Source organism: Callorhinus ursinus, unplaced genomic scaffold (assembly GCF_003265705.2).
Source record: "Callorhinus ursinus isolate GAN/ISIS: 27379988/994484 unplaced genomic scaffold, GSC_fseal_2.0 scaffold7, whole genome shotgun sequence".
Lineage (NCBI taxonomy): Eukaryota > Metazoa > Chordata > Mammalia > Carnivora > Otariidae > Callorhinus > Callorhinus ursinus.
Genome location: NW_027397069.1, coordinates 28,435,135 through 28,449,342, shown reverse-complemented (window position 1 = coordinate 28,449,342; position 14,208 = coordinate 28,435,135). Strand labels below are relative to the sequence as shown.

At 38.6% G+C, this 14,208-nt stretch overlaps 1 protein-coding gene across 8 annotated transcripts in view; it reads right to left on the bottom strand.

Annotated features, from left to right (window-relative positions):
• KLF12 (KLF transcription factor 12) overlaps window positions 1-14,208 on the bottom strand; it is a 407,535-nt gene that overhangs the window by 101,824 nt on the left and 291,503 nt on the right. For all 8 annotated transcript variants that reach the window (XM_073894448.1, XM_025874745.2, XM_025874747.2 and 5 more), the window contains one exon: window positions 9,215-9,350. In XM_073894448.1, coding sequence (XP_073750549.1) covers window positions 9,215-9,350 — 136 coding nt within the window. The remainder of the gene's footprint in view (window positions 1-9,214; window positions 9,351-14,208) is intronic.

The following is a 14,208-nucleotide window of genomic DNA, read 5'->3' as shown; positions in this document are numbered from 1 at the left end:
AATTCTATCCATGATGTAACTTTGGAATCCCCTTCAAATAAAAACAAACACAAAAAGTCTGGTCTTTAAAAGCCTGATTTCTATTTTTAAACTGATCACCAAGAAGTAGTAAATTCACATTAAAATGAGGCATGGCAGTTTAAAAAACAAATCAACACACAGTTAACCCAATACTTTCCAAGTGGTTAGAAAGACTAAAATTAATCCGTTTATATTATAGTATATTAGAAGATGTTCAAGTCGGTCAAATCAAACTGACTGTTTAGCATTAGGCATAGAGTATAAAATGCCTATCATAGAGATGAGAGACATACATCACCCTCAAAATAGCAACACCTGGGTAGTGGCTCTCATATATGTTACGTTCTTTTTTATTTCATTTTACATTTTTAACAATTAAAAGGTTCTGAGGATAAGCTCTTCCTTGGAACAATAGTTGCATCATTTTTAAAGAAAAGGTACTTAATGGCTACTAGAAGGTACAGAAATAATATATTTTTTAAAACTGTCTAGGATAATGGATATTTTTGAATCATCAGGGGATACAAAACTAGGTTTCAAGAACCCAGGCCAGAAGGAAGTACAAAGTAAACAAATGTTTTGAAAGGGAAAATTGGTTTTGCGTTTTTTTTTGTTTGCTTTTTGTTTTGTTTTGGTTAAATAGCTGCAGATTCCCTCAGAAAAAGAGAATTTTTATCACAGCCTAGAGGGAAAAGTATGAGTGGATAAAGAGGTTCAGTCCCTAGCCCCTCTCCCTAGGGCTGGAATGTTGGAATAATTCGTTGGTATCTATGGAGCTCAGTTTCTTCTGTAAGATCAAGGAATTTTAACTAATGTTCTCTAGTTGGTCAGCGAGTTTGTTTGTTTACTCATTCCAGAATATTCCTGTCTTAGAGTCTCTCTGCACTTGTTCCCTTGAATGCTCTTCCTTTAGATCTCTTTGTGACCTGACCTCACCCCTCTTCAGGTCTTTCCTAAAACACGGTCTTATCAGAGAGTTCTTCCGAGAACATCTTCATGAAACAGTGAACCCTCTCTCTCACCTCCACACAGCCTAATGCCCATATCCGGCTTCCCCTACCTCGGTCGCACTCAGCACCCTTTGGGATGCACAGTGCTCCACCTGCACAACCGTGTGCAGCTTCCTTACTCCTTGAGACCTACATTTGCTGTTCCCACTTAAAGCCTATCCACATCTCCCCACTGTCTACAGAATAAATTCATCCTTCCTGATCAGGTCCCTACCCACCTCCCCAAGCAGCTTCCTCTCCCCTCTCCCTGCTACACTCACCTCTGCACCAGTCATTAGGAACGGCCGCACCCCTACCGCACATCAATGTTCTTACCTGTTCCAGACTGAGTTACATGTACCCCCTCTATTCTCTCACTGCAGCCCTTCTTATGCTTTTATCTTATCATGCTTTACTTCACCTCTTATATTTCAATGCTGAGCTTCCTGTGCTAAGGTACTATGAATCTTTCATCCTGTCCCCAGCATGTAACATGGGGTTGAAAAAATTAATTAACTACACATCAAATGAATAGATCACTTAATTTGGTACCTCATGAAACAATTCAAGTGTCAAATTATTGCCAAACTGGACCACACTTTTCTTAATTTGAGGAACAAAGAGAATCCCACCAAACCAGATATATGGGACTGTGTGTGGGTGCAACAGTCTCCATCTTGGTATTAAACACCCAGGGACTGAGTTATTCAGTGATCACTATTTTTAATTGTTTTTTTAGGCATGGGAAACTGATGGGCTGATGCAGGCTAAGCATAGACTTTAGGTTTTATCTGTGTTCATTCACTGAAAATCAGGAGCTTTTTCTGAGCTCTTTCAAAAGAAGAGCAACGCCAAAACATTTATCTCCCCCTGGCGAGGGAACGAACACCTCTCAGATTTACCCATCAGTAGAGCCCATATCATAATAGTCACAATCAGAGATCTAGAGTTCCACCTACTGATGTGAATCATAGCCGTTTCTTTGGTAGGATATGAAGTGGGGGGATCTGAAGATGTCCCAAACATGTTAGGCTTATTAAATAAACCTACAGCTTCTCTTAATGAGACAAGAATCTAGGAAAAATCTGAGAGGAGAAACAGAAGTCCTTTGACATGTTGAGCTCCCTGGTTTTTTCCTCTGGGCACAATCAGCTCAGCTGGGTTCATTCTAGTCAGCAGATGAGGAGAGAGACATGATCCAAGTACTCGCTAATCTTTAGTCAAGGGGTGCAAAATAAGATGACACGGGATGATTTTAACCCTTGGACAAACTTTTCCTTTTATAGATTGACAGAATTCTGTAAGGGATGTTCATTTTTTGGGCTTGGGAATGTCAGCATGTATGTGTATACTAAAACACACTTGAAACCACGTTTTTCCCAGCAATAATTTCTCTAAATAAAATAGTACCAGTGAAGTTTATAATGAAAAACATGAATATGTTCATATTTTATTTCCTCACATTTCAATATACTGTGTGTGATTTATAGAAGTGGAATAGCTTTAAAAAAAAAATTCTGAGAAGGTACCTGATAGAATTATTTCCCCCTGTACGGATTATATTTAAAGTAACAATGAGTTTGAAGATTAAAAAAATTCTGAAATTATTTCATAAAATTGTGTGCTTACTGGGATTTGAAGTTCAAAAAACTTTGCTAATTTTAGATAGTTGGCAGTTTGAAGATATTAAAGCCACAACATAAAGACAGAAGCTGCCTTTATAGAGGAACATGGGTTTATAGTCGGACAAACTTGAAAATGAGTATGAGCTCTGCAAATTATCAGCTGTAGGACCTCTGGGGATAGAGTAAACGTCTCTAGGCTTTTATTTCTTTATCTGCAGGATAAAAACAGGATCATAGAGCAAATTAAATGAAAACTACATGAGTTTCCATAGTATCTGCCAAAAAGTAGGCTGTCAGTTACGATTCCTTTGTTTCTGCTTTCTTCCCCATCTCTTGTACTGCTCTCTACTGTAATTTAAAAGACATTAGTGCAATCATACAGGAGGACATTAGGAGAAACAGGAGGGGGTGTGTTCAAGAAATTCAGAACAAGAAAAATGAAAACAAAATAAAAAAATGCCACTCAAGATTGCTGACCCTTTAAAAAAAATGATTTATTTATTTTTGAGAGACAGAGTGATCGAGCATAGGGTAGGGGAGGGAGTGAGGAAAAGAGAGAGAATCCAAGCAGGCTCCACGCCCAGCACAGAGCCTGACTCGGGGCTGGATCTCCACCCTGAGATCACGACCTGAGCAGAAACCAAGAGTCGGATGCTTAACTGACCACGCCAAGATTTCTGACCCTTTTTAATCATTAAATGCACTTTTCTAAATTAAGAACCATGATGTTTGAACTAGCAACAAAGTTTGAAATAACAATAGGATATCTAACTTCCTACCATACTTGTTCTTTCAAAGATCATTTACATGAAAATGTGCTAAAGATAATACTCTTCATTTCCAGAAATTCAAGCAGTTTTTTAAGAAGGGACCTTCACATGAGCAATACCCAGTTGAGCCTTGAACAACTGGGGTTGGGATGCTGACCCCCTGTGCAGTCAAAAACCCACAGGTAACTTTTGACTCCCCACAAGCTTAACTACTAATAGCCTACTGTTGACTGAAAGTCTTATCAATAACATAACCAGTCAATTAATACATATTTTGCATATGTATTACATACCATATCCTTGCAATGAAGTATGATAGAGCAAAGAAAATACGAAGAAAATCATAAGGAAGAGAAAATACATTTCCAGTGTTCTATTATATTTATCAAAAAAAATCCACATATAATTGGACCTGCACAATTCAACCCTGGGTTCAAGGGTCAACTGTAATAAAAACAGGGGGAGGAAGACGGTAAAGTATTTTGATTAGCTTAAATGTACTTGACAATGAACCATTTAAAAAGAATACATCCTTTTATCAAGTAGCAAATATCAGGGAAGCTAGCCAAAGCAACAAATTACTAATGCTACTAATTTTGTTGCTTTTCTTTCCTCTGAGAGTTATAATAAAGATGAGAGAGGGTAGGCGCTTCAGATATGGTGTGAGTTTAACAGTAACATGCATGCACCAATTCTCAAAGGACTGACACTGAGTAACACAGGTGTATCTCCTTAACATCTTCATCTGCTTCCCTCACCCTCTACTCTACCCTTTCCCATTTCGATCTTACTGAAAGTATTATACAGGTTTCCACCACTACCCAAAAGTAGAACGTTCCTATGAAACCTTTCATAAGCCAAAATGGCATAGAGCAAAGAGGCAATGACCATTAACTTATATGGAAAAGTTTTTGAGCATTCCCAGACCCCCAAAATAACCTCCGAGGCCTTTGTGATGCCGTAGGACACATCTTGCTAATGGAGGCACACAAGAAATTGAGATAAAGCAAGGCTGCTCACAGACACAGCTCAAAGCTCTGGTGGCTTGGTGCTGAGATGCTGGGTGTGGTTCCCGGGGAGGGAACCTGGCGGGCCGCTCTCCCTGCTTAAAGTATGTGCTGCCTCTCAAAGGGCTTACTGCAAAAAATACTGAACACTATTTTTGCTGTTCACCTCTTTTTGTAAAGATGAAAATCCTCTGTGGCTCTCTTTCAGCTAGCAAAAATAGGTGCTAACAGAGGTCTTTCATAAAAACAAAGTGGCATAATGGGAATTTAGGAAAACAGGGGATGCCTGTGTCTAGATCCTTATTCTTTTAGTTTAAGAATTTTGTTCCTGGTTACACTGAAATTTCTCTCCGGAGATATTCTCATTCACTTACACTTTAGTTCATATGAAGTTGATTATTCTACTCCCGTTAACAAATGAGGAGTATGAATGTTTGGAATTAGAGAAAAAGAATTAAAAAGGAGGGTCTGGGTAACACAGCCAAACTGTACCTATTTAAAAAAAATATCATTGTTTTGCCTGGAGTGAGAGTTAATTACAATAATTTGCTCTAATCATGCGCCTGTACTTCTCTTTTCCCAAACACTTATTTCATAATTATGTTTGTCAAGTTGTTAAGGGTAATGACCCTATTTTACCACTGGGGGGAAAAAAACCCAGACCAAAACAAAACAGATGTTCTATGAATTGCTGGAAGTTGGCTTTGTCAGAATTACTGAACACATGGTTTCTGACTTGGATAGTATCTGCACAATTAAAACAAGAAAAGGGCAGAGCATGTGTGTGGGCCTCTCTGTGGCTTTTTCCATTATATTTGAATTCACTGATCCTGAGCTGATAAACGATAATCAAGCAAATTAATGAAAATGGTTGAAATGATTAATTCAAGCACAGTTCAGGGACCTCACTATATAAATCTATACACATCAAAGTGACCTCAGGTTGTTGCTCTAGTACCAAGCGATGTTCTTTTTTATTTAAAGACAGGAATATCTGATATCTGGGGGGGGGGGGAGGATGGAATTTTGGCTAACAACTGCATTTCAAATCAAAGGAAACATTTCTTAAACTAAAAAATTAAAAGTTCATTTTAAAAACAAGTAAAATGCGAGGGCATTGCCTGGGTGACACAGTCAGTTAAGCGCCCAACTCTTGATTTCGTTTCAGGTCATGATCTCAGGGTGCTGAGATCCAGCCCTAATGGCAGGCTCCCTGCTCAGCCCTTGCCCTCTCCTTCTCCCCCCCCCCAATAAATAAATCTTAAAAAAAAAAAAAGTAACATGCATAACAGGCATTTAGGAAAAAAAAAGTATTAGTATATTAAGGTTTATGCTATGTAGATATGCCAATGTCAATAAAGTAAGTTACCTAATTAAAAACTCAAACTATAATGATTATTGACAAGACTATGAACCTGAATGGGAAAGAAGACAAAGAAGAGTATCTACACTTCGGGTTAGCATCTTGTAGAGACAAGTTAAGGACAAGGTAGTTTCATCCATTTCTAGTGTCAATCTTCCCGAATATCCTCCTTCTTCATCTTCCTCTTTTTTTTTTTTTAAAGATTTTATTTACTTATTTGAGAGAGACAGAAAGCATGAGAGGGGAGAGGGTCAGAGGGAGAAGCAGACTCCCCGCTGAGCCAGGAGCCTGATGCAGGACTCGATCCTGGGACTACCGGATCATGACCTGAGCTGAAGGCAGTCACTTAACCAACTGAGCCACCCAGGCACCCCATCTTCCTCTTCTCTTTGATTGACACTTCACTGGTGGCCAATGAATTAAGAGGCCAGCCTTTGAACCCTTCCTAAACCATGACTCCTTTTGCCTTTGATTGGAAAGTCAAATGTGTACTGGTTGCCCAAGGCTTTTAAAGTATGCTACGTCTAATGAACATAAACCTGTGATGTCATTGCCTCTCTACCCATTGACATACTTCTCAATCTGACTCTCTCAAGAGAGTTTTGCAAGTACAGGGGAGAGGTCAACAGGTGTCTTCTGAAATCCTCTCATCTTGTATGTGCCAAGCTGATGTTTTACACTTTTATTATTCAATGCATTATTTTATTGATCATAGTACACTGGAATTTTTGATTGTCTGACAGCTTTTGAGTTAATAGAAGGCATCAAGATCCAAAGGCAAACAGGAAAAGAGAAAACAGAAAATCACCAACAGCAATATGTATTAAAGAATCAAGGAGAAACTAAGAGAGGCGCAGAAACGTGCTGACAACTGTATACACTTAAATATAATCCTTGTTAGACACTTGTTAGACAACTGTATACACTTAATAAATATATAATCCTTGTTAGACACTTAAAAAAAAAATCTGTACTTAGGTTTAAACCTAAGGGTAAGTTGGGGTAAACCTAAGTACAGAATTTTTTTTTAAGTGTCTAACAAGGATTATATATTTATTTGTCCCAGAATAAAATTTTCCTCAGTGTATTACTGTAAGTTCTGAAATACACCCATATTTAAGAGGTCTCTGCAGAGCATTCTCTTTGCTTCATCTAACACTATCTTCTCACTCGCTGGTGTTTACATACACACACTGCGTCTTGAATGAGACTTAATTAACTATTGATGGGTCCTGGCGTTCTTGGGCTTCCCAGGTGACGGCTCAGTATTCTTTACTAATCGTTTAATGAAAACACTTACATGAATAATGAATCTGGCATTTCCCTAGATACACAGGCAACTTTTGTAAAAGGCAGGCATATGCAGTTATACAAGATACTGTGACTTGAAAATGTTTTCACAAAGCAAGCCAGAGAGGTTAGGCTGAAAATGAGGCTCTAGTTCTTGAGGCTGCTATTAAACATTTCACATTAAAATACACTATATATTATAAGCACATAATATTAAAAGAAAAAAATAGTTATGTTTAAAAAGTTAATATTATTATTTGCTATCTAAGTCCCAAATAAAGTAAACATAATTTAGATTTTTGTAATTATAGTTCCCAACTTTAAAGTTTGAATTAAAAGAAACACACCCACCTGTGTAAACACACACACACACACACACACACACACACACACACACACACTATGCATGTATTATAATGATACAGGAAAACAATATGACTAAAATGTCTCTGAAACCTACTATTCATCTTAGAATTGAAATTTGTCATCATTTAGTCTAATTTTAAAGATGGATCTTAAGATTTAGGTCACACAAAACCATATTAACTGCGCTGATCACTGAATTAGAGATGAGGTGACTCAGCATGACACCATTTTAAACATGATTTCAGCAACCCCTTTGATTCAATGCCTCTCTTGGCTCAAACGAACATTTGCTTTGGAGAAACTAAGTGACTATAACCAGTTATTTGAACAAAGGAGTGAAAAAATGCTTTTTATAGGTATTGAAGTGAAAGAATATTATTGGAAACAAACATGACAGGTACTCTTAGGAAAAGATCTGTTTTGGGAGTCAGAAGTCTAAAACTTCGTCTTGCTACTACTTAGTATATGACTTTGCAGGAGTCATTTAACTTCTCTGATTCTGAGTGTCTTCATTTGTACAATTAGAATAACAATATTTGCCACATTTTAATTTCCTAGTTGTCATATAGTATACACTATTACTATAATTATAATACTAATTCTATAGTTAATTGAAGCCTCTATGTGCCAAAACTCTGTGACTTGATTTTTATATCTTATAACTATGTTACATCCATAACAGGGCTATAAGGTAAGTATTCTGATTTTCTTAAAATCTCAGAGTGGTTAAATAACTTGCCAAAAATCACACAACCACTAAGAGCTTAAACGTAAATTTGAATTCAAATGTTTTTGACTCCAAATTTCTTTTTAGATCCTGTTTCCCCTAATATACCATATATATTTGTATTTGTGCACAAACACATATCATATAAATATTATACATGTATTACCTATCGAACATAGAAATGTATTATTCATTTTACACACACACATACACACATATGCTTTAAATTCTAAAATGCCATACTAACGTGTGTGTGTGTTGTTTAAAGATTTCAAAGACTAGTGCTCAGAGCAGAGTCAGTACTTAGTCAATATTTGGGAAAAGGAATTAAAATATGGGAAGTGACTAAGATCATTTTGAGTGAACTGCTAACTCATGTGTCAGCAACAGCAGTGGCTATTTAACTCCTACTCTTACGTAAGATTATGTTATTAAAAACTATTCCAGAGGAAAAATATACAAAGACTAGCCATAGGTTCAATTCTAGATACAAAATCGACAATGATGGAAAAGCAACTATCTTAGATTAACAAGGATGAAATCTAACTCTATGGTCTGGATAAAAGGAAAGAGAAAAGATCTCTTTAAAAATTACACATGATTCTGATTTTTCAAAGTGGTGAAACATCGTCTTCCAAATTTTAAAATTTCAAAAAAGCTCTTCTGTACTTTCCTATCAAAACAAGATCATAATACTTGCCTTATTTTATTTCTCTTGACTATTGCATATGAATAATAACAATGTTGATAATAACTGGATGGTGACATTGAAAAAGAACAATATATTTTTTTCAGAGTTAAGAAGAGGTAGGAGGTATTAGGAGAGATGCACAGAAGCCTCAATTCTAATAAAAGCATAGATTTTCAACTATGTAAAATACTTCATGCTTTCCCCTAATCTGCCCCCAAAGAACGTAAGCCTGGATGGAAGGATGCTGACGCGTGAGCCCGTTCCGAGCTAGAAGGACAAGTCCTGGGAACAGGAGGTACTGCTGCTTCCATTACCCACTGAACACCTTGGCGAGTCTTAGTTCATCCTGAGAACATGGTACTTACTCTTGTACTGCTCTGGCTATGGAAAGGGCCGTAGATCCAGTCTCATTAACGCTATCTAAGGTCACATTTGGCAGGTCATCATCGTCACTGTCACTTTTACTTTGTCTGGGAGATAGGCCTCGGGGGTCCATTTGTGCTGGGAAAAAAAGGCATATATAATGAATTAAAATTAGTGTGCAGAAAGTTAACCTTGTCCTGGACCAACATCAAGCACGGCATCTCTCTTCTGTGCCTATCGCGCACATGGACTTCTCTAGAAATCCCAGGAATTTGTGAAAGTGGTGCATTTTATGTACTGAGCATTTACTGACTTTTTCCCCTTGTTCATTTGATTTACAGAACCTCCATCAGCTCTCAACAATTTCAGGGGAGGATTACAGAATAGAAACTATAAAATCCACAACCTTACCAATTCCTGAGTGGTCAGAAACTGATGAGGTAGCTTGTGAGTTACCGTGCAACCCACTGGCTCTTCCTTCTTGTTTCTGCTGCCAGAGTTCTGGCCGTTTCACTGCTCATTAGCACATTCCCTGGAAGGTGGAGAGCCAAGGGAGAGGAGATTTTATCTGCCTACAGCTCTCTTAATAAGCTTAAGGAAGAACAAGGTTTCCAAGACTAGCATGAAGTTTTAGGTATTTTTCATACTTCAGTGGATACAGTCTCACAGTTCATTACGGTTCTAAGTGGAGATCTTAGCACACAAAAATGACAGAAGTAGCAGCATTTTAAATATATGTTTTATGTGCTAGAAAGTGTTCATTCATCTCCATTCCGATTTCATTTTTCAGAAACGCATTTCCAGATACGATTCTCCTCCCACCGTGAACTTGCCAACAAAGCAAGAAATAGCCTGATGTTCTGTGACCCCTGTTGACCGAGACCATCGGATCTTTCCCAATGAAAGGATTACCATCAACATTTAATATGTGAATGCATATTTTTAAAATTTAGATCTAATTTCCATTCCTCCTCTCTATGAACAGTTTTAGCATCTACCGCATCACTGTCTAGGATTTCCATCAGACCTCACCTCAAGCACAAAATAAGCACACCTTCTAAATTAAAAGTCCTGCACAAGCTATGCAATCGCATTATTAAAATATATGACTTCAGCCCCAGCCAGCTGCAGCCAGACTGTTGCTCTTCAAACCTGCCTATGAGAGATTTCTAAAACCACCACTGCTTATAAAGGAAAGCAAAATGCGCTTAAAATCATGGTTACAATGACATCTGGGTACGTTTATAATTTCTTTTTTTTTCCTCAAATCATTTTTCTGTTACTGTAAATTGTACATTAGGTAGAGACACTGGGAAATGTTGATATTTCACCATTTTTTTTTTTTACCCACAAAAAGACAATTTCTCGTGATTCTACCTAATACTTATAATATGAACAGAAAAACCTCGAGAGTTCTAACATATTTCTAGCTAAACTTGGTTAGGAAGGAACTTATATCTGTTGAACCTACTGCCTTAGTGTATTTGACATACATACTGCCTGTAAATATAAACATACCAAAATGTATTTTTAACAAAGGAAGTGCTTCGTAAATGTTAGTTGAAAGAGGAAATAATTCAAATAATCTAAAGCAGTGGTCCTCAACCAAGGAAAAAATTGCCCGCCTTCCCCCAAGAGACATTTGGCAACATCTGGCTTGTCACAGTCTGATTTGTCATGACTCCAGGGGAAGGGGATGCTCCTGGCATCTAGTGGGCATGAGTCAAAGATGGTGCTAGATATCCTACAATACACAGGATAATCAGTCCCCCAAGACAGAGAATTATCCAGTCTGAAATGCCAAAAGCACCCAAGTTGAGAAACTGTGATGTAGAGATTTAAGAGTCTGGGCATACAAAAGTGTCACATCTTATGACTTTCAGTTGTATAACTACGTTGTAGTTTCAAAGCCACCAGCCAATAAATTAGACTATATATTGGATTATCTATATTTTCTGGACCTGTCCTCAAATAAAACAAGTCACTGTCATATGACTCAGCACTCACAACTTCTCCAAAATGCAGTATTCACTTTCTCAAATGCCAGGAATCATGCAGTGACACTGATTAAGAGTTTTTTTGAATGTTGTCTTTGTCTGACACAAAACACTATTTTCCATCCCATCTCTAAAGAAGATTCCCTAGAAGACGGATGTTGGAGAAACACTTTGTAGAGGAAAGTAACCAGGTCCACAAGCATCTGATAACAGAGAGCTACTTAAGCATGCAGTCACTCCAAAGACACTGGAAGCACCCAATCATTTAAGATTTATTTTGACTGCAGGAAAGAGCAACTCACTCAGGCCAACTTCTATTAAACAGAATGTGCTGGAAAGATGCTGAGCAGCTCACAGAATGGAAGGTAAAGATGAACACCTATCACTCAAGTAGCACAACACACAGGACTGATATAGGCATTTCAGCCAGGAATTCATAGATAGCTTCTTTTTGGGCAACCCTATTGTAGAATGATTTGTGTGACAGTCATTCATGACTACTCAAATCCTGCCAAAAAAATGAGTATCAGATCTATCTAGGCTTCCAAATCACATATTGTGTGGTGTTACATATGCCTGTAAATGTCAGCAACTTAACATTTAAAGTTGTTGAAACATCATGCACTAGGACTCCTTTGCCAAGACACTACATTAACAAACAGCTAAAGAACAGAGACTGTCCCAGCGGTCCCATTTTGTCCAAGAGAACTGGAGCTTTCAGGGGTAAGTAATAGAACTCAGGGAAGACACAGGCAGTTAACCAATAAGCAACCTGGCTCTGAGAGCTAAAGTCTAATTGTAATACTGATTCCAAATAACTGGTGGGAGAGTTGATCATCTAAATTATGTTATGTTTATATCTTAATGAAAGTTTAAAATATGTTAAATAGGATATCTTTTTTGATGTACTTTTCAGGAACATCATAATTGAGGATTTCTTTCCAATATTTTCAATAAATATTATGAAATACATCTGCTACCATCATGCTGGGAAACTCTTTTTACCCATACCTTCAGCCAAGCTGAGGAAGTAATTAGAGAGGCTTTTTAAAATCTGCATTGCTGATTAGGTCAGATGATTAGCTTATCTACATACTTGCATAATTCTACTCTATTTTTATTAAATGTGGGATAGGAACATCTACTCTAGTTAACCTCCATTAGTCTTTGAGTTCCTCAGTCATTTCAGAAGCACTGATTCTCTGGGGGCGCCCATTCAGAGAAACTAGAACTAAAAACATCATCTACTTCGTGAAAGTAAGAGAGCAGCAAATCACATATAAGCATCTGAAAAGAATTTACATTTGAGATATTGTTCCTTTTGAATGAGAAAGGGGAAAGGGATGAGATAGCTTTGGGTATCTGGGGCGGGGGGATGGTACTCTGTGAGTTTCATTCCGTGTGACAAAATCCCTGCTGAAGGTAACTGCAGAACCCTAACAGCTGCAGTTGAACACATTTACTCTAATTTTCAAATATGTACCTACAATAAACTGTTCCTGCAAAGTTCCCTACAATGAATCATGTCTCCAGCTATCCATCCATGCCCTCATGTGGCTGCGTCCCAGGACAACTCCGGACCTGGCTAGATGATGACGTGGCCAGTGGACCACCAGCAAACATGACACAAAGCAAAAGCTTGAAAAGCACTTGCATATTGGGTTTCCCCTCAATCAGTTACTGTTTTTAGAACCTCGCCACTGAGTGAAGGAACCCAAGAAAGCCTAAAATACATGCTGCTCTGCTGGCAGCCAACCCCAACTGAGGTAAGTGACTCATTTTAGAATGACCAGTCACCTTCCGGCCACCAGATGATTGCAGCCCTGTGAGTGACCACAGTGAGACTAGCATGAGAATTGCTTGGCTAAACCCATCCCCAATTTTTGACTCACAGAACTGTAAGCAAATAAAACAGTTACCATATCGATCTACCAGATTTGGGGATGATTTGTTCTGCGGCAATACAAAATCAGTGCACTCTCCCAGATCCTTTCAGAGATTTTGGGCAATGATGTGGAAAACTGCTACAATTACAGTCAGCCTATCACACTCCATTCTATTCTCCTCCCAAGAGGCAACCCGACCTTAAGCAGCATAAATTTAAGCGGGCCATTAATACAAATAGGGAAAAAGTCACATATCATATCCTGTATTATTTACTTCTCCAACCAAAATACTCACAATGTATTTACAGTTATTTTCGCTTTAGAGGCACCTTTCTTTGATCCTTGACCGCCTCAGGCAGGCTTCTCCTGGAAGGGGCCAACACTGGTATTACTGCTCGGGTGAACGAAGCTTTTCTATCCCTTTTCTCAAGCTTGTAGTGGATAGGAGGCTCATATGGGTGGATCTTTCACTCAAAGCCAGATTTCGTATGTTTGCCTCTCTTCAACTCACAAGGCATTTAAACTTTACTTTACTTTGCCTCACACTAACAGCAAACTGACACAAGACACAGCGGCACCCATGTCCATTCGCACCTCTCCCACCTCAGCCTGGGTGCTGTCAAGAGATTAAAGGCTCGATGTTACATAGAAATAAACTGGCCCATTCAGCTATTCTTCAAGGACAGGAAGTCCTTTCATAGGTCACCATAGTAAAAGCAAACAACGTAACAGAGACTTTAAGACTACCATGTCCTAACCAGAAGGGCTCACAGAAGGGTTTGTGCAGTTCCTTTCACCGTGGCTCATTGGGGCGGGAGGGGAGAGGGGCGTCTGTGGTTTGAAGGGCATGAGGCAGCTGGTGGGCAGAGGCTGCGTGCTGCCAGCCTTTCTTTTCCCCTCAGCCTGATGGGCTGCCTGCTACCTGCAGATGCCCTCACTGTCCACCCTATCAAGGCTGAAGCACATCCCAGTTAAAGAAACACTGGCTTCCAGGAGAGCTGTTGCTTTTCTTCCAGCAAGAGCAGTGCGAGAATGGGGAGTAGTGGGGAGAGCGAAAAGGGGTATACAGTGCTGGGGGGTGGGGAGAATGTGCAGGGGGAACACGCACAGCAT